Source organism: Caretta caretta, chromosome 6, assembly GCF_965140235.1.
Source record: "Caretta caretta isolate rCarCar2 chromosome 6, rCarCar1.hap1, whole genome shotgun sequence".
Classification (NCBI taxonomy): Eukaryota; Metazoa; Chordata; order Testudines; family Cheloniidae; genus Caretta; species Caretta caretta.
The window spans coordinates 13,646,758-13,667,027 of record NC_134211.1 but is presented as its reverse complement, the minus strand read 5'-3'; the positions used below and the strand labels follow the sequence as shown (position 1 = coordinate 13,667,027).

Below are 20,270 nucleotides of genomic sequence, written 5' to 3'. Positions count from 1 at the left end.
TCCCTTCCAACCCTTATATTCTATGATTCTATGATTCTATGAGATCTTCCAACGTGTACAGATGCCCAACACTCATTGATGTCAGTGGGAGTTAGATGCCATTGAGGATCTGGGCCTCAGTGTTTAAAAGAAATTCGTGGGCCAGATTTTCTACTAGTGTAAATGGGGTGGGGAAGATCTCTGTTGACTTCTCTAGAGTGTCATCCATTGGCATCAGCAGAGAAATTGTTGTATGTGTGTGTGAAACACACACACACACACACATACAGTCAAAAAGAAAAGGAGGACTTGTGGCACCTTAGAGACTAACAAATACAGTCAGTGGCTCTTTGCAGGCAGGTACCCTGAGTTTATCTGTTGCTGCTTCCCATTTGGTTGGAGCCATCTCCATCCAGCCATTCCCACGACACGGCCAACAAAGGCTTCTTTAGCGCAGTGGCTGTTGATCAGGGTGTGGCGAGAATGCTGCTGCCCACACTCCGATAGGCTGGAGGGGTCGGATTGCTGCACACTCAACTGGCTTTCAGCCAGCCGCTGGTGGCCCCTGAGAAAGTTGTCCAAGAGTCATGATTGGCTGGGTTGGTCCTTGCCCATCAATCAGTTGCCAGGGCAGCAGTGGGCTGGGTGAGGGTTACATGACCTAGATGAGGAAGTCACCAGCATCCCGTGGTATGAGTGTAGTTGCTGGGTCCAGTGAGGCCTTTTTGTATTCCCTGTATCTGCTGCCACTGGCTTTCACAATGGCTGTTCTGAGTGGCCATCATGGAGGGTTAACCTTCCTCAGCCATTGGACTTTCCCTGCCACCTGGTAGAAGAATCATAGAATCATAGAATATCAGGGTTGGAAGGGACCTCAGGAGGTCATCTAGTCCAACCGCCTGCTCAAAGCAGGACCAACCCCAACTAACTGGTGTCTAGATTGGCCTGTGGGAGCTGCATGTCCAGTTTCTATGCAGATGCCCATGAAGATTTCTAAGCAGTTTCACCAGCAAGAGATTTCCCCATTGACTGGTCCATCCCTCACAAGCCCAGTCTTCTGCAGCCTGGACCCAGGTAGCAGCACTCCCCGTCTGATGATTTCTGACCTGTGGGGGTGGATTGTAGAGCTGCGATGCTCTAGACATTGTAATAATTGTCTCTGCAAGCCACAGTCCCACCAGAGATAAATCCCACCAATGAAAACCGCAGACAGTCACGTGCTGAGCTAAAGGGAACGGTAGCTCCACAGGGCCTAGCGGTTCTACAGAGCTCTTTATAGAAGCCGCATCCATGTATCAGTCTAACGGTCACCTGCCCTTGCCCTGAGCCAACCCCACCTTAGCACCCTAGCCAAGTGATAGACATGGGCAGATGAATAAATACGAGGCGGGGCATGAATCAGAAGTACTGAGCGCCCCCCACAGCTCCCACTGATAAAAGAGAGAGCAAGGGGCAGGCTAAGCACTTTGAAAATCTAGCCCAAAGGCTCAGATCCTCAAAGGTTTTACGCCTCTAGCACCCATGGATTTGAATGGATCTGGTTCTAATTGTCTATGGGCCAGATCCCCCGCTGGTGTAAATCAGTGCTACTCCACTGGAGTCGATAGCTTCAGTAGCTGTGCTTCATGGCTTTAGTTTGGCTGTGGTACACTCCTTCCAGTGGTTTACCATAGACCAGATAACTTAATCCCTTCCCCAGCGAGATCTGTCTCTATTTGGGATATTTGATGAGTTGGCCTTGAACCCTGTAAAAGCCCATATGTCCTGTGGAGACAAGGGGGCTGTACTGACCTCCCCTGGGTCTTGCTGTGAGCAATCAGCTCGGGTGATGGTTTTCCTGCTCTTAATATGCTTCGCAAATTGAAAAAACCTGAGCTTTGCAGCTGGCTGCGGTGGTTTCCGCTACGTCAAAACACAAACACGCAGACTTGACAACAACAAAGCGAATTCAAAGAATTGACGGTACATTGTGTCAGTTATGAAACAAACAGTGTTCCAGCTGGGTCCTCACTCCTCCCCTGGATCTACTGCACGTCAGCTTTCACTAAGGGGCAAATCCTCATGTGGTGTCAAGAGATGTCATTTACTACAGGTCAAGGAGGGCAGTTGCCCCCTCCAGATTGTGGTTTGCCTTGCCCACGGCTCCCCCGCCAGACTTTTCTTAGGTCTATGTGCTCCATTTTTGCCCTCTGCCCGCTCTGACTTTGCAGGAAATAACATAATCACACATAAGATGATTGCATTTCCCAAGCTATATAATCAATCATAAACTTTTCTTCACAAACATATAGAAGAAGTGCAGTTTTTCAAACATTGTTCTTTTCTGATCTAGCAGTACAGAATGCAGTTGATTGCAATGTGATGTAGTCACGCAGCTCTCAAACCTTCACCATGCTGGTGGGCATTCATTACTCATCTATTGCCTCCTCTTCCCTATGAGTTTTTCTTAAATGACACCCCAGTGGTGTCACTTGTCATAGCGCATTGACCTCAAGCCAACAGAGCTATAACAATTGACAGCAGCTGAGGATCTGTCTCTAAGTATTTTTCTTGGAACCTTCTTGACTCTTTATCACTTAATTAAGTATATAACACTAGCTGAAAGCCCAAGCTGTAATTTACTGGCTGAGAACTTAAAAAATTGGACGGTAACAGATGGTGAATCCCAGTGATGAATCAAGCTGGTAATATTCTGATCAAAAAGAGCTCTCAGCCACGCTTGTAGCCACTTCCATCACTTCACGCTGGCTCAACAGGCTTCTGAGTGACAATCCTGGAAGCTTATTAAATATATGGTTTGCAAATAAACACGGCAAACCTGCTCTGCCACAGTTTATGGGTTTGTAGTGTATAGGAATGGGATAACATCCCTTTAAATAGTTTGGAGTCATCTAGTGAACCTCGATGTCTTCTATGGGAGAAGCCACCAGAACTCAACAGACCATATATATATATAGCTAGGCCTTATGTGTTAGTAAACATAGTTATCTGGAACTCAGCTGTGCCCGTGCTGATTCCTGCTATTCTTAGTGTTATGCAGAGAGCAAAGACACTGCTGCAGTCATGTTCTTCGTTGCACATAAGTATTTGGAGGCCATCATTTTATTCGGGAAAGCAGCTGCAAGTCCTGATAGCTTCACAAATTTTAGCCCAAATTAGAATTAATTACAGAGATAAGTTATTGCTCTCTGTTACTGGTTATTCTCCTGCTTCAAAGGTTTTACCCATCCAGTCAAGGACCAGCAGCAATACCACCTGACTGAGGTGACTAATCACACAGCACAACAGCGCAAAGTGAACAACCCCATAAACTGAAATCTCTGCAGGCAGCTGCAAAGAACAAACTTGTGAGGAAAAAAATCACACATGCTCCCCACCAGGGAGAATGACTCAGTCCATCTGCAAAAAGAAAAGGAGGACTTGTGGCACCTTAGAGACTAACCAATTTATTTGAGCATAAGCTTTCGTGAGCTACAGCTCACTTCATCGGATGCATGCAGTGGAAAATACAGTAGGGGGATTTTATATACACAGAGAACATGAAACAATGGGTGTTACCATACACACTGTAACGAGAGTGATCAGGTAAGGTGAGCTATTACCAGCAGGAGAGAAAAAAAACCTTTTAAAATGGTAATCAAGGTGGGCCATTTCCAGCAGTTGACAAGAGCGTGTGAGGGGGAAAAATAAACATGGGGAAATAGTTTTACTTTGTGTAATGACACATCCACTCCCAGTCTTTATTCAAGTCTAATTTAATGGTGTCCAGTTTGCAAATTAATTCCAATTCAGCAGTGTCTCGTTGGAATCTGTTTTTGAAGTTTTTTTGTTGTAATATTGCGACTTTTAGGTCTGTAATTGAGTGACCCGAGAGATTGAAGTGTTCTCCAACTGGGTTTTTGAATGTTATAATTCTTGACATCTGATTTGTGTCCATTTATTCTTTTACGTAGAGACTGTCCAGTTTGGCCAATGTACATGGCAGAGGGGCATTGCTGGCACATGATGGCATATATCACATTGGTAGATGTGCAGGTGAACGAGCCTCTGATAGTGTGGCTGATGTGATTAGGCCCAATGACGGTGTCCCCTGAATAGATATATGGACACAGTTGGCAACAGACTTTGTTGCAAGGATAGGTTCCTGGGTTAGTGTTTTTGTTGTGTGGCATGTGGTTGCTGATGAGTATTTGCTTCAGGTTGGGGGCCTGTCTGTAAGCAAGGACTGGCCTGCCTCCCAAGATCTGTGAGAGTGATGGGTCATCCTTCAGGATACGTTGTAGATCCTTGATGATGCGTTGGAGAGGTTTTAGTTGGGGGCTGAAGGTGACGGCTAGTGGCGTTCTGTTATTTTCTTTGTTGGGCCTGTCCTGTAGTAGGTAACTTCTGGGTACTCTTCTGGCTCTGTCAATCTGTGTCTTCACTTCAGCAGGTGGGTATTGTAGTTGTAAGAATGCTTGATAGAGATCTTGTAGGTGTTTTTCTCTATATGAGGGGTTGGAGCAAATGCGGTTGTATTTTAGTGGTTGGCTGTAGACAATGGATCATGTAGTGTGGTCTGGATGAAAGCTGAAGGCAAGTAGGTAAGTATAGGGGTCAGTAGGTTTCCGGTATAGGGTAGTGTTTATGTGATCATCGCTTATTAGCACTGTAGTGTCCAGGAAGTGGATCTCTTGTGTGGACTGGTCCAGGCTGAGGTTGATGGTGGGATGGAAATTGTTGAAATCATGGTGGAATTCCTCAAGGGCTTCTTTTCCATGGGTCCAGATGATGAAGATGTCATCAATGTAGCGCAAGTGGAGTAGGGGCATTAGGGGACGAGAGCTGAGGAAGCGTTGTTCTAAGTCAGCCATAAAAATGTTGGCATACTGTGGGGCCGTGCGGGTACCCATAGCAGTGCCGCTGATTTGAAGGTATACATTGTACCCAAATGTGAAATAGTTATGGGTGAGGACAAAGTCACAAAGTTCAGCCACCAGGTTTGCTGTGACATTATCGGGGATACTGCTCCTGATGGCTTGTAGTCCATCTTTGTGTGAAATGTTGATGTGGAGGGTCACATGTTCTTGTCAACTGCTGGAAATGCCCCACCTTGATTACCACTACAAAAGGTTCTTTTTCTCTCCTGCTGGTAATAGCTCACCTTACCTGATCACTCTCGTTACAGTGTGTATGGTAACACCCATTGTTTCATGTTCTCTGTGTATATAAAATCCCCCTACTGTATTTTCCACTGCCTGCATCCGATGAAGTGAGCTGTAGCTCACGAAAGCTTATGCTCAAATAAATTTGTTAGTTTCTAAGGTGCCACAAGTACTCCTTTTCTTTTTGCGGATACAGACTAACACGGCTGCTACTCTGAAATCAGTCCATCTGATAATTTACCCACAAACAGAGTTGTGCAAGTAACGGGTTTTTCAGTTCACTGGCAATTCCTGGGGGTGCAGGAAAGTCTAAAAAAGTTTGGTTTGGGTTGAAAAGAAAATGACATTTTTGGCAAGTCAAAAGTTAAAAAAAAACAACGCATGTTTTGACAAAATAAAATGTTTTGTTTTAATCCCACCCATTTTAAATTTTTTAAAGGAAATTTTGAAACAAAAATTTATTTTGGACCCCTCCCCCCCCCAAGTTTAGTTTTGAAAATGTGTAAACAAAATTGGGAGGGGGGTTGGAATTTTTTTAGGTTTATTTCCAACAATTTCCAAACAATTTGGCAACATGGACATGAATTCACCTGTCGTTTTTTGGTGAATCTCCATTTTTCACCAGGAAAAAAAAGGTTGTGGATAAAAAGTTTTGGCCAAAACCTTTCACCCCTCTCTACTCACACTAGTAATTCCACCAACTCTACCTGGTTCCTTCTTATATGTGGGTGTCTAAGACTTCTCTGCCCTTTTTCCTGCTGTCCCTGTAGGGTACCACCTCTCCCCAGTAGGAGAAAGATGCAATGTCTCCTATGACTATCCCCTCACAGCGGGGATACCAGCAGGGCAGGTGACTGGAGCTGATGGGCTAACACTCCATGTTTTCATTCAGAAGTGAGAGATTTCAGGAGACTGTGGCCGCACGCCCTCACAGCATAGACCACCAGCACCACAGTAGCTCGGCCTCTGTTTTCTTCCTGGCCTTCAGCTGATCCACCCAGCCTTCAACCCCTTCTGGGCTGACGTGACGCAGCCCTAGCTAGGTCACATCAATGTTCCACCACTTCCAGGGCAACCAAAGTCCAAACTGAACACAAAGAAACAAAAACTCTTCCCTTCCCACAGGGAGGCTGCACTAAGCAGCAGTCTCCCCCTCTTCCTGGCCTCCACCAGCCTTCTCTCTTTCTCAGTGAGCATGTCAGATCTGCTCTCCTAGCCAGCCAGGCAGCAACAGAGCTGGGTTCTCCCTTTTTAGCTCTTCCCTCAAAGACTGACACCTGCACAGGTGTCACAGGGCAGGGCTGACTGGGCTCCGATTAATCCTTTCCTGACTCCTGTGGGGTCTGTAAACCTCATCACAGAGAGAAACAAACCAACCAAACCATGAGCAAGGTGAAACTGGATTGTTTATTTTTTTGAAGAAGGGGGTGTTCTACATGTTAAGAAACCATCCTGCGGGGAACGGCAGCACACCTCAATCAGCCGCAAAGCCATTTCTTTGGAGCAATAATGCATGTCATGATCCATGCCTGCAGCTTCGCTGATAGACCTACTCATTAAAGCAGGAGGAGATGCCCCTGGTAGACTTCTTGTGGAAGATCAAATACCAGGACTCTGTAATCGAGCAGAGAAAGGCATAATGAGAACCGATGGCTGAAAGCTGAAGCCAGACAAATTAAATTAGAAATTAGGCACAAATTTCTAATGGTGCATACGATTAACAGACTACCAAGGGAAATGATGGATTCTCCATCTCTTGATGGTTTCAGATCAAGACTGATGCCTTTGTGGAAGAGGCTTCAGCTGAACACAAGTTATCAGGCGCAGTGCAGGGGTAACTGAGTGACATGCACTGACCAGTGTTATACAGAAGGTCAGAGTAGATGATTTAACGGTGCCTTCTGGCCTTAGAATCTATGGCTCCATGAATCAGAGAGTTCCAGGTTTCAGGGAGATGCTTTCAGATAACAATTACACATCATGGATGAAGCTGGGTTCAGAGCTTGGTTGAGGGAATCCATAACATGTGCCAGGCTCTGGGCTGCTCTCTAGCCCACTTCCTGTTAGCTAGCTGCAGGGCCCATCAGATGGTGCTATGCCATCCTCTCCCCATCCAGGATTTTGCAGGACAGGCCCTTGGCTTGCAGGACATTAATAGATTTTGGGGGGTGCTTGTGCCGTGGCGCAATGGTGTGGCAGCTCAGCAGGGGACATGTGAGCAGCAACAACACACAATGGCAGTTAGCAGGGGTTTTCCACAAGGGGGATTGATGGAGGGAAAGCAGAGAGGGTGAAACAGAAACGCCTCTCACTGAGGGGCACGGGGTAGCTGCTCACTGAGGGGGGCTGTCGGTCTCTCCACCAGGGGACACTCATGCTGTGGGTCCCTCTGACACCACAGGCTCTGGCTCCGCGGTGGCCTCATGGGAAGCAGGCAGATTTGTCAGGGTAGCGACTGGCTGGGAGCAAAACACAAAGTCATGGGGTGAGCAGTGATGGCTCAGGAGGGGTAGCCCTGGCCGATCACCTCCTAGCCATGGGCAGCTGCTCCCTGGCCTGTCTGTTCATTGCTTTAGTATCTCCCTGCCCTTATCCAGGCACAGACATAAACACTTCATAGACACCCCATGGAGCATCTGCTCCCATCTGCCTCTCAGTCTTACCCCTTTGCTCCCCTTCTCTACTCAGCCACCCTCTGCCTGTCTCCCACGCTCTCGCCATCTCTGCTTATCCCCCCAGGGTCCATCCCTACTTTCCTTCCATCCCTTTCCCCCCAGCTCTCTGTGTTAACCCCACTCCTCCCCACATCTCCCAGAAGCAGTGGGGTAGTTACCACATCATCGGCAGAGTTCTGGCGACACACTGCTTTGCACCCGAAGGCTGCCAGGGCAATGGAAACGAAGAACCCCAGCGAAGTTAAGATCAGGATGATGACCCGCATGCCCGTGCAATAGTGCTGGGAAACAGAGCAGGAGATGGGGAATCACAGACAAGCCCCTGGACTCAGCACAGATCAGAGGAACTAATGACCGGACAGCCCTGTTTGTTTCCATTGTCCATCCCCTGGTAGGAATGGGAAGGAGTGTTCCCTGCAGTCTATTCTCATGTCCTGTCCAGTTCCAGTGAGTCAAGCTCCAGGAAGCCGTCAACAGGAGGAGGAATTCCAGGAATTAATGAATCCCCCACCTACCCCAAGAGACAGTTCCCAGGGGACAGAGAAATGAAGCCCAGGCCTGAGTTCCTCAGGAGATATATCCCCTCCTCCAACTCCCATCCCTCATCCCATCCCCCGATCACAGCCAGCTGGCTGCCCCACCATTGCTCTTCTATAGCTCTCCAAGGAGGAGGCACCCACCAAGACCTGGTACAGCCGCCTGCAGTGCAACCTGTTGCTGGAAGGACACCGGATGTACCGATTATGGGGATCGTACACCAAGTCCACCAGGTAGAATAAGTTGATCACGCCCACCACCACCGTGCAGATGATGTCGATGACCAGGCAGGCTTTCACCTGGAAGATGAAGGGAAACGGTTGTCGCTGCTAGGAAGCACCAGGGTGCTGGAGAGTAGGAATGGGGGACTGCCAATGCTCCTGGACAGATAACGGCTGTAGTCCTAAACCCCAGCATGCTCCCCTAGAGTCCTTCCAGTGTACAGAGGGGAGCTGCCCCATCAAGAGATCACCTCCTAGCACAGCCCCTCTCTGGATCCATCTCACACTGACATATGGGCTTGGCCTCCTGTCCTGACTTGCCCTTCCCTCCCAACTAGCTCTGCCTTGCCTCTCCTGAGGACTGGGCCAGGATCACCTCTTTCTTCCCCAGGGCTGCCCCATGTCCTGGCTCTGTCCCCTGGATCTGCCTATGGCTCTATGTCCCCTTCATGCAGCTGGGCCTTGGGTACCCCAGCTGCCCCTAAGAGCACCACTATAAATGTGGTTCACCTCAGCCACTGCTCCTGGCCCATCCCTCACCAGTGGCTTCCTCCTCTTCTCCCCACCTCGCCCTCTGACAGAATTCCCCAGTGCAAGGCACAGCTACCTTGAGCCTCATAGCCCCAACTGGCCCAGAGGGTACAGTCCCTCTTAGGAGGGTCGCTTGTCTGGGGAGAGGAATGAGGAGGGATGTGACCAAGCCCTGATGCAGCCCTGGGCCAGGCTTTATCAAGAGGTTACTCACCAGAGCCAGGCTGTGGGCTGTGTCTGCAGCCAGAGTGATGATGCCGGCCAAGAGCAACTGGAGAGGAAAAGAAAATAATCAGGAGCATCGGCAGAGCTGGGGTGGGGAGGGACTGGGATAGCAGGAGGCTGCAGGTTAGGGGTATTGGCAGAAATGTGGGTGGGGGGAACCCACGGCTGGTATAGCAAGAAGGCTGTGGGTTGGGGGACATCAGCAGGGCTGGGGGTAGGGAGAGAACCCAGGAGAGAGATAGCAGGGGTTGGGGGTCAGGACTGAGAGGCACCGGCAGAGCTGGGCATGGAGGCTTAGGCAATGTGTCATTCATAGAATATCAGGGTTGGAAGGGACCTCAGGAGGTCATCTAGTCCAACCCCCTGCTCGAAGCAGGACCAATCCCCAATTTTTTCCCCAGATCCCTAAATGGCCCCCTCAAGGACTGAACTCACAACCCTGGATTTAGCATGCCAATGCTCAAACCACTGAGCTATCCCTCCCCCCAAAGCTACCCCTTTACCAGCACTGCTGAGTAAAAGTGGACGTGCAGCTCATCCCTATAGACGCAGGGGGAAATGGCCAAGAGGACACCAAAGGCCATCTGCAGCAGCCCCACCAACAGCAAGAGGGCCTGCAAACGGGAAACAAACCTGCCATCAGCATATGGCTCTGTGCGGGGGCAGGACAACCAGCAGGGGGCAGAGACAGGCGCCATGTCCAGTCACTGGCTAACAGGCAGCGGGGTCTATCTGACAAGAGGATCCCAAAGACCCCAGGTGCTGTGCAGGGCTGGCAGAGAGCGTGAGGCTGGAGCAACAAGGGGATGAGCTGTGAGATGGGGCAACAGCTTTGTGTGTGTGTGTGTGTGTGTGTGTGTGCACATGCGAGAGAGAGAGAGACTCTCCAGCCCTCAGCCGCCCTCCATGCACGTTGCTCACCCCCAAGACTCTGGGCTGCCCCTGGAGGAACCGCTGCATCAGGGGTCCTGCTTCCGACATGACAGAACCCAGCCTCTTGATATAGACCAAACTCCTCACAGGCTCTGGAGCAGGAAAGACAGCCCTGTGGGTGCAACAGGGACTGGGTCATGGGGTGCACTGGAATGCAAAACTGCATTATACCGTTCAGCTGCTAGGCGTTGCCGTGTGGAATATACCTTAGTTAAACCATTCCTGGCAGTGAATGAAAGGATTTTACAGCAAAGACGTCTCTGGGAGAAAGGCTCTGCAGCCAGTCCATATCTGGTACAAGAGCCTGACTTGCTTATGGCAGCTCAGCAGCCTAACATGCACAAAACGTACACAGGGCATGTAATGATAGCAGAGACTTTGGAGTAACCAGTTACCCATAATGTTGTATGGGGGAAATCATTATGCAGGGAGCCGTATTTGGAGCCGAGCCAGCAACACTTATCTGTACATTTCTCAGCCACAAACTCAGGAAAGTGTTTACTGTTACTCTCTGGTGTCTTTTCTGGTGTTATAACAGCAAGTTGGCAACAGCTATTACATGGTGTCAGAACAAAACTGAAAGTAAGACTAGAGGAGAATGAATCTGGAAAACACTGGACCAACTAAAGCCTCCAGGAAAGTTTGCATTTGAAGGAAATGCAGCAGAAAACTGGAGAAAATGGAAGCAAAGCTGTACGGCACTGGGAGAGGCACAGACAAAAAGATGAGTGGCTGCAAACAGCATTACTTCTTCCTGTGGCAGGTGAAGAAATGAGAGACATATTTAACACTTTTCTATTTGATGATGCAGTAGATTAAAAAAAAAAATCAGGTCTTAAACAGGAAGTTTGAGGCATACTGTCCACTGCCAAGAAATATCCCGTATGAGACTGGAACACAGGTTTCACTAGAAGTCAGACAGATGGGGAAAATATAGACTAGCGTGCGACTGATGGAAAACTGGCAGCACAATCCTCACTCAGTAGAGACCCCATTGCGTGTGGTATTGTGTCTGACTCTGTGCGAGTGAGTTTAACCCTTGAATGTGCTGACGTGCAGATGAAAAGGCTGCAACCACAAGTGTCTTGAGGCCATTTTCAGAAAACCTTTTCATAGTACTCCATCAAGGATTCAAAGGTGGTTGCTAATACTCCAGAAATATCAACTGGAAGTTGGATACAGACCAGGGAAAGAATTAGTAATTGCTGACACTTTATCCAGAGTCTACATGTTGCATGATGAAGGAGTAAGTTCAGAGGAAGCTGATGTTGCACTACATCTGATTAGCTTTTATTTTGCCTATTGCCAAACAGAAATTGAAGGAATTTCAAGCAGTTCCTGCAAATAATGTTGTTCTGCAAACTATTTGGCAAAGAGTGCCAGACAATAGATCTGTAGTACCAGAGTTTATTCGTGTTATTGGTCATACAGAGAAGAGGCACACATTTTTAACAGTGCAGGTGATTAACCAATGGAACAAGCTGCCAAGGGAAATGGTGGATTCTCCATCTCTTGATGGCTTCAAATCCAACCTGGAGGCTGTTCTGGAAGAAGCTTCAGCCAAACACAAGTTACTGAGCTCCACACAGGTGTAACTGAGTGACATTCTGTGGCCTGTGCCACACAGGTGGTCAGACCAGATGATCTAACAGTCCCTTCTGGCCTTTAAATCTAGGAATCCATGAAAACCTGAGAGCAAGCCAGAAACCTGAGAGCAATTGGAGATCTTATACCACCTCCGTGCAACCCATTTAGTGACAGCATCACTCCCATGGCCTGCTAACGGAGTTCCATGTCCTGACCCCATTAAGAGCCTGTCTCCCTCGCCTCTTCTCTCTCACTTTTCCACCCTCTCTATCCCTCTGTATTTTCCCCTTTGAATTCATCCATTCTCTCTCTTTCAGTCTCTCTGTCCCCAGCCAGTGCAGCCCCTCCTTAGAGAGGCACCCCTGGGAGGATCAGCCTGGTCCCTGTGGGGGAAGCCCCAAGGGACGGGGGAACAGGCCTAGTCTCTAGCTAGGAAGCAAGTGGGAAGCAGAGGATAAGGAAACAGATAAGGACACAGATTTTGGGTTCCCAGGGTGGGAGACTCCTCTGGCCAGGGATCCTGTCCTGCCCCAGAGGGTCCTTCACCCTACTCAGGCCAGCCACCTCTCCTGCAAGTGATCCAGCCCCAAACCCCTCATCCCATCCACTGCCCTCATCATTGTCCCCTCACACACCCAGCCCTGCCTGGGGCCTGCATCTCCCCCTGGCGCTCACCTGTGTTGCTCTATCTCAGCACGGGGTGGGCTCTCGGCGTGAGTGCTATTCACCAGCTCTGCGCCTGTTTCTCCTGCCACTCCCCTGCCAGACCAATCCGATCCTCCTTGTCACATTACAGCCAGGACACCCCTTCCAGGAAATGTCCCAACCTCCCACAGGGCTGCCAGATGCTTACCGCAAACAAGGGACTTTCAACATCGGGCTTGGTCTGCTTCCCCACCCCCATCCTCGCTCAAGGATCTGTAGATACTTAGCACATCAGTCTCCCCCAGGAGTCATGGGAGTGACCCATCCACAGTCCCCATCTCGCCCATTCCTCCTTCAGGAGACTTCCTCCGGCCTTAGACCCAATGCAGGGGTAGCTTTCCCTCTCCTGGAAAGGAGAGTGAGGTGAAATATTTGGCCTGAACCTTCTTCTGGTGAAAAATGCAGATTCAGATCAGCTGAAATATTTTGCAAATTTGTGTTGAATTCTCCAAATCAGAGGGGGAAAAAACCCTAAAAATTTCCGAACAAAAATTGAAAGGTTTCAACTTGACATTTTCAAAACCAGACTTATTGATTCAACACACCTTTTCATTTAAAACCAAACTGGTCTCCTTTTTAAAAAATTAAGAAACCCTTAAAAATAATAGCTCAAAGATGAAACAACATTATATGAAACTGGTTATATGAAACTTTCCACTCAACTCTAAATGATATTTTTCTTGACTTTATGGTTTGCCAAAAATGTTGAAATTATTTTTGTTGTGGTTCAATCAAAAGTGAATCCCTCCCCCCCCCGGCAACATTTTGGTACCCCACAAAATAGATTATTCACAGGGCTCTACTGCAAAGCCCTTTCCAGCCACAGATTTTGTAGGGATGTAACCCCCACTTCCCAAAAGCACATATGCCTGCTACATACTCCCACTGATGGGTTAGGCTTTAACCTCACTCCTGCCATGTGAGGCCCACTGGCCGACCTGAGCTGGCACAGAGCCTATTGGGTTCTGCATCATCACCAGGATTGGCAAGTTCCCATCACATGGCCAGAGAGAAACAGAATTTGGCACTGCTCGCTTGAGAGGGTCCAAACTCTGCTTGAGGTGGGGGTGGGGTTGATTGTTGGACAAGCATCATTCTTATGTCAGTGTACAAGACTTGACTCACAGCAGATGCACCCCCTCATGGGTGGGCATGGTGTAGCAGGTCTTTTGTTTCTAGCACCCCATGTCCATGGTTGCTCCAGTCCCACTGTGGTTCATATCTTCTCACAACTCAATGAGGTCACGTTTTAGTTCCACCCCTTTTGGGGTAACAAAGTCCAAAAACTAATATTCCCACTCCTTGAGTTTGCTGTGGGCCCCATGGTCCTTATGTCAGAGCTCTCAAAACTCCTTACCCTCTAATGTCAAGGCATGTCACACAAACTTCATCCTCCCAAGGTCTGCTCCCTCAGGCTCCTTGTTGCTACCTGCCTGGAGTTCTTCCTAGAGTAGCCTCTTTTCCAGGCCTTCTCCTGCCCCCGTAGGCCAAAAGCCTAATGGGAAGAAATTGTCTAAAGTAAAATTGTACTCCATTTTGCTTATTTTGGCCTATACTCCATTTTGCTAGCTTTGAATTAGTAAGAAGAAATTGTAGCCTTGAATTAGTAAAAAGAAATTGTTCTGAGTTTATTCTTTGCTGATTGTGTTAACATTTGTTCTTAGAAGGATAGGAGTTTTATGGCTGTAATTGCCTTATTTACTGTTTGGTGTGAGTGAAGAATGTATGGTAATTAACTGAGAAAGGACAACTAGGCTGGATGGTCAAGAAGGGAGTGGAGGAGTCAAGAGGCACCAACTTTATTATCAATCACCCAGATGGCAGATTGACGACCCTCAAGCAAAGGCACACACTCCAAGGAGGAGGTAAGGAGTTGAGCCAAAGGGACGAGAGAAGAAACAGCTGCAGAACCTCCCGGTAACAACTCAAAATAATACTAATTAAGAGCAACTTTGAATACCTCGTGATTGACAGTTCCGGTATGACACAGCAAGGTCGATAGACTTGTATGGGAACTTATCGCTATAAAAGAAGTGTGTGGACTTCTATGGGACTTTGGGTTCGTTCTGCATCAACATCAGAGCTTCGAACACGTTCGACAGAGGCCCAGCTTCCCTCCCTCATGTGCAGTTTCAGCTGGCCACTGGAACTGACCGAGCAACACCAAGGACTGGTAACTTTAAGATCCAGCTGCAGAACCTTTTGGAGTGTGAGTGGAAGCATATGCTGATTTCAATGCTTAAATTGTACTCTCAATAAATGTGGCATATTACCTTATCCCCTTTAAAAAGATTCCATGTGCTTCTTATAAGCATAACACCCCCACCTCTTGAAGTTCACCCTTCTCTCAGGACCCTCCCCCACCAAAATCCCAAACCAAAAGACAAATGTAAACCCGCTTCTGCCCTCCCTAGGCTTGACCTTGTGTCTCTTCCTCTGTTGAAATGCTCTAGGGTTCTCTCCCTGGACGTTCAGAGCCTGCCCTATTATCAGGGCTCACCACCACAGCCTGCCTCTGCCAGCCTCTTACCCGACTTTTCTACTCAGAAAAGGATGCCAGTGCTACCTCACTCTCCCCCTGGGCTTCCCCCTTGACCTTCCTCATCTCCCTAGTCACCCATCCCCAGAGAGGGACTGGACATTCTTTCCCTCTGCCCCAGCAGCTTCCTAATCTGTGCTTCCTTTCTTTATAGTCACCACTTTGCAGCTTCTTCTCCAGCTGGGCTCCATCTTTAATTAGGCCTGCAGGGGCAGGTAGATGAGTTAATTATCCTCATGACAATTAACCATTTCAAAGCCAAGATGCGGTATTTATCCCTTCACAGCTGGAAAAGCTTTTCTGAGGAGGAAGGTTTTGGAGTGATCCCCTGTGGGAGTTGGTTCTGTACCATGTTCAAAACAATGACCAGAGTGGTCACTTGACTTCAGTGGATTATGGGACATTTCCGGGGGCCAATCACAGCACAGAAATGCAACACATCACCATACTAATACCCCGGTGCTCCAGCCTGGGCACAGAAAGCTCTATGCTTGTCATGTAGGTGGATTACCAGATGCGCTCCATCTGCAGAATCCAGGCACTCTAAGTGCCTTGCCATTGTGGACACCTCAGGAGTTAGGGCGCCTGGGGCTGATTTAATGCACTCTAACTTGCAAGTGTAGCCAAGGCCTAAATCTCTGGCACTTCCTGACTGAATGCAAAACTCAGCATCTGTAATATGCCATTGGTACAGATGCTTAATTTTACCATGACAAGATTGTATCAGTGATAGCCCAGTCTCGGTTTTAAAAAAAACATTTCATGCTGTGTTCATGCAACAAAAAATAGTGTCAGCTTCCAGGCATTGATTGGTTAGTTTGCTTTGATCTAGTCTTCTTAGAAACAGGACCAAGCCCTGGTCTACACTAGGAGTTGAGGTCAAATTTAGCAGCATTAAATCGATTTAACCCTGCACCCGTCCACATGACGAAGCCCTTTCTTTTTACTTAAAGGGCTCTTAAAATCGATTTCTTTACTCCACCCCCTGACAAGGGGATTAGCGCTGAAATTGGCCTTATCTGGTCAAATTTGGGGTAGTGTGGATGCAATTCGCCAGTATTGGCCTCGGGGAGCTATTCCAGAATGCTCCATTGTGACCGCTCTGGACAGCACTCTCAACTCAGATGCACTGGCCAGGTAGACAGGAAGAGGCCCACGAACTTTTGAATCTCATTTCCTGTTTGGCCAGTGTGGCAAGCTGCAGGTGAGTGCAGAGCTCATCAGCAGGGGTGACTATGATGGAGTCCCAGAATCGCAAAAGAGCTACAGCATGGACCGAACGGGAGGTACGTGATCTGATCACTGTATGGGGAGAGGAATCCATGCTATCAGAACTACATTCCAGTTTTCGAAATGCCAAAACATTTGCCAAAATCTCCCAGGGCATGAAGGATAGAGGCCATAACAGGAACCCAAAGCAGTGCCATGTGAAACTTAAGGAGCTGAGGCAAGCCTACCAGAAAACCAGAGAGGCAAACGGCCGCACCGGGTCAGAGCCCCAAACATTTGGCTTCTATGATGAGCTGCATGCCATTTTAGGGGGTTCAGCCACCACTACCCCAACCCTGTGCTTTGACTCCGTCAATGGAGATGGAGACAACATGGAAGCAGGTTTTAGGGACAAGGAAGATGATGATGATGAGGTTGTAGATAGCTCACAGCAAGCAAGCGGAGAAACTGGTTTTTCTGACAGCCAGGAACTGTTTCTCACCCTGGACCTGGAGCCAGTACCCCCCGAACCCACCCAAGGCTGCCTCCCGGACCCGCCAGGTGGAGAAGGGACCTCTGGTGAGTGTACCTTTTTAAATAGTATACATGGTTTAAAAGCAAGCATGTTTCATGATTAATTTGCCCTGGAATTCACGGCCAGTATAGCTACTGGAAAAGTCTGTTAACATGTCTGGGGATGGAGGGGAAATCCTCCAGTGACATCTCCATAAGCTCTCCTGGATGTACTCCCAAAGCCTTTACAAAAGGTTTCTGGGGAGGGCAGCCTTATTCCATCCACCATGGTAGGACATTTTACTCCCATGTTATCCTTAGGAGAGTAATATCATTCATGGTCACCTGGTTGAAATAGGGTGCTTTTCTTAAGGGGACATTCAGAGGTGCCCGTTCCTGCTGGGCTGTTTGCCTCTGGCTGAACTGAAATGTTCCCCGCTGTTAGCCATACAGTGGGGGGAAGGAAGAGGAGGGAGGGGTTAGCCATGCGGTGGAGGGAGGCAAAATGTGACTTTGTAATGAAAGCACATGTGCTATGTATGTAATGTTAACAGCAAGGTTTACCGTGAAAGAAAGAGTGTACCCATTATTCTATAAAATATGTCTTTTTAAATACCACTGTCCCTTTTTTTTCCTCCACCAGCTGCATGTGTTTCAAGGATCACAGGATCTTCTCCTTCCCAGAGGCTAGCGAAGATTAGTAGGCGAAAAAAACGCACTCGCGATGAAATGTTCTCTGACCTCATGCTGTCCTCCCACACTGACAAAGCACAGACGAATGCATGGAGGCAGACAATGTCATAGTGCAGGAAAGCACAAAATGAACGCAAGCAGAAGTGGCGGGCTGAAGATGATAGGTGGCGGCAGCGTGATGAGAGGAGGCAGCATTCAATGCTGACGCTGCTGGAGGGTCAAACTAATATGCTCCAGCGTATGGTTGAGCTCCAGAAAAGGCAGCTGGAGCACAGACCGCCGCGACAGCTCCTGTGTAACCAACCGCCCTCCTCCCCAAGTTCCATAGCCTCCTTATCCAGATGCCCAAGAACACGGTGGGGGTCTCCAGCCACCCAGCCACTCCACCCCAGAGGATTGCCAAAGCAACAGAAGGCTGGCAATCAATAAGTTTTAAAGTGCTCTGTGGCCTTCTCCTTCCCTCCTCCACCCCCACCCGGTGCTTCCCTTCTCCACCACCCCTCCCGGGCTACCTTGGCAGTTATTCCCCTATTTGTGTGATGAATTAATAAAGAATGCATGAATGTGAAGCAACAATGACTTTATTGCCTCTGCAAGTGGTGATCGAAGGGGGGTGGTTAGCTTAATTGGAAGTAGAGTGAACCAGCCGGGGGGGGGGGAATCATCAAGGAGAAACAAACAGAACTTTCACACCGTAGCCTGGCCAGTCATGAACCTGGTTTTCAAAGCTTCTCTGATGCGCACTGCACCCTCCTGTGCTCTTCTAACCGCCCTGGTGTCTGGCTGCGCGTAACCAGCTGCCAGGCGATTTGCCTCAACCTCCCACCCTGCCATAAACGTCTCCGCCTTACACTCACAGATATTGTGGAGCGCACAACAAGCAGCAATAACAATGGGAATATTGGTGTCACTGAGGTCTAACCGAGTCAGTAAACTGCGCCAGCGCGCTTTTAAACGTACAAATATACATTCTACCACCATTCTGCACTTGCTCAGCCTGTAGTTGAACAGCTTCTGACTACTGTCCAGGCCGCCTGTGTATGGCTTCATGAGCCATGGCATTAAGGGGTAGGCTGGGTCCCCAAGGAGAACTACAGGCATTTCAACATCTGCAATGGTTATTTTCTGGTCTGGGAATAAAGTCCCTTCCTGCAGCTTTTGAAACAGATCAGAGTTCCTGAAGATGCGAGCACCATGTACCTTTCCCGGCCATCCCACGTTGATGCTGGTGAAACGTCCCTTGTGATCCACCAGTGCTTGCAGCAACATAGAAAAGTACCCCTTTTGGTTTATGTACTCGCTGCCTTGGTGCTCCAGTTCCAAGATAGGGATATGGGTTCCGTCTATGGCCCCACCACAGTTAGGGAATCCCATTGCAGCAAATCCATCCACTATGGCCTGCACATTTCCCAGACTCGCTACCCTTGATATCAGCAGATCTTTGATTGAGTTGGCTACTTGCATCACAGCAACCCCTACAGTAGATTTGCCCACTCCAAATTGATTCCCGACTGACCGGTAGCTGTCTGGCATTGCAAGCCTCCACAGGGCTATTGCCACTCGCTTGTCAACTGTGAGGGCTGCTCTCATCTTGGTATTCTGGTGCTTCAGGGCAGGGGAAAGCAAGTCACAAAGTTCCATGAAAGTGCCCTTACGCACACAAAATTTTTGCAGCTACTGGGAATCGTCCCAGACCTGCAACACTATGCAGTCCCACCAGTCTGTGCTTGTTTCCCAGGCCCAGAGTCAGCATTCCATGGCATGAACCTTCCCCATTTGCACTATGATGCCCACAATGCCAGAGCCCTTGTTTTGAGAGAAGTCTGTGTCCGTGTCCTCATCACTCTCGTCTCCACGCTGACATTGCCTACTCGCTCAGTTGTGGTTTGGCAGGTTCTGGTGCTGCATATACTGCTGGATAATGCGCATGGTGTTTAATGTGCTCCTAATTGCCAAAGTGATCTGAGCGGGCTCCATGCTTGCCGTGGTATGGCGTCTTCAAGGAAAAAGGTGCAGAACGATTGTCTGCCGTTGCTCTGACGGAGGGAGGGGCGACCGACGACATGGCTTACAGGGTTGGCTTACAGGGAATGAAAATCAACAAAGGGGGTGGCTTTACATCAAGGAGAAACAAAAAAACTGTCACACAGAATGGCCCCCTCAAGGCTTGAACTCAAAACCCTGGGTTTAGTAGGCCAATGTTCAACCCACTGAGCTATCCTGCCCTCTTGTATTCCAGGCAGGACTATATCTCCATTAAATTTTTCAAGGTGCCCCTGACAGACCTCACCAAAACAATTGTCGGCCGTTGATTTCATGGAGGGAGGAAGGGAGGGGGAGCAAATGAGTACAAAACAAATATGGTCTATTTCTTGTTTTGATCCACTCCATCTGTCTTTTACAACTTGGCTCGCAGCAGACGGTGCAGTAGGACTGCTAGCCATTCTCATCTCCTGGCTGCTCGCCAGAAGACGGTAAAATACGACTGTCGGCAGGACTAAAGAGAATGACCACTGAGAACAGTCTAGATCCATCCTCTTTAGAACCCCCTTTCAGGTAGTTGAAAGCAGCTATCAAATCCCCCCTCATTCTTCTCTTCCGCAGACTAAACAATCCCAGTTCCCTCAGCCTCTCCTCATAAGTCATGTGCTCCAGCCCCCTAATCATTTTTGTTGCCCTCCGCTGGATGTTTTCCAATTTTTTCACATCCTTCTTGTAGTGTGGGGCCCAAAACTGGACATGGTATTCCAGATGAGGCCTCACCAATGTCGAACAAAGG

General features: G+C 48.6%; 1 protein-coding gene across 3 annotated transcripts; it reads right to left on the bottom strand.

Annotated features, from left to right (window-relative positions):
• Positions 1-6,511: 6,511 nt before the first annotated feature.
• Positions 6,512-12,588, bottom strand: LOC125638441 (membrane-spanning 4-domains subfamily A member 4A-like). Of its 3 annotated transcripts, none has more exons than XR_007357227.1 (8): positions 12,508-12,588; positions 10,234-10,357; positions 9,816-9,926; positions 9,302-9,358; positions 8,479-8,634; positions 7,957-8,079; positions 7,436-7,582; positions 6,512-6,737 (listed from the first exon to the last, which is right to left on the bottom strand). XR_007357227.1 is itself a non-coding variant. In XM_048854218.1 (8 exons), the coding sequence occupies exons 2-7, from the start codon at positions 10,291-10,293 to the stop codon at positions 7,496-7,498; spliced, it is 594 nt and encodes a 197-aa protein (XP_048710175.1). In that variant the 5' UTR covers positions 10,294-10,357; positions 12,508-12,588; the 3' UTR covers positions 6,512-6,737; positions 7,461-7,495. The 3 variants fall into 3 exon arrangements, 2 of the variants coding, with proteins under 2 accessions (XP_048710175.1, XP_048710176.1); XM_048854218.1 differs by having other exon boundaries at positions 7,461-7,582; XM_048854219.1 differs by lacking the exon at positions 10,234-10,357 and having other exon boundaries at positions 7,461-7,582; positions 12,508-12,578.
• Positions 12,589-20,270: the final 7,682 nt, after the last annotated feature.

Bases quoted from the DNA above. Each gene is read 5' to 3' on its own strand.
- LOC125638441 (XM_048854218.1), bottom strand. From the start codon at position 10,293: ATGTCGGAAGCAGGACCCCTGATGCAGCGGTTCCTCCAGGGGCAGCCC. The intron at 8,635-9,301 runs GTGAGTAACCTC...TTCATCTTCCAG, and splicing joins CAGCCCACAGCCTGGCTCTG to GTGAAAGCCTGCCTGGTCAT. The intron at 7,583-7,956 runs GTAACTACCCCA...TTTTGCTCCCAG, and splicing joins AGAACTCTGCCGATGATGTG to CCAGTCGCTACCCTGACAAA.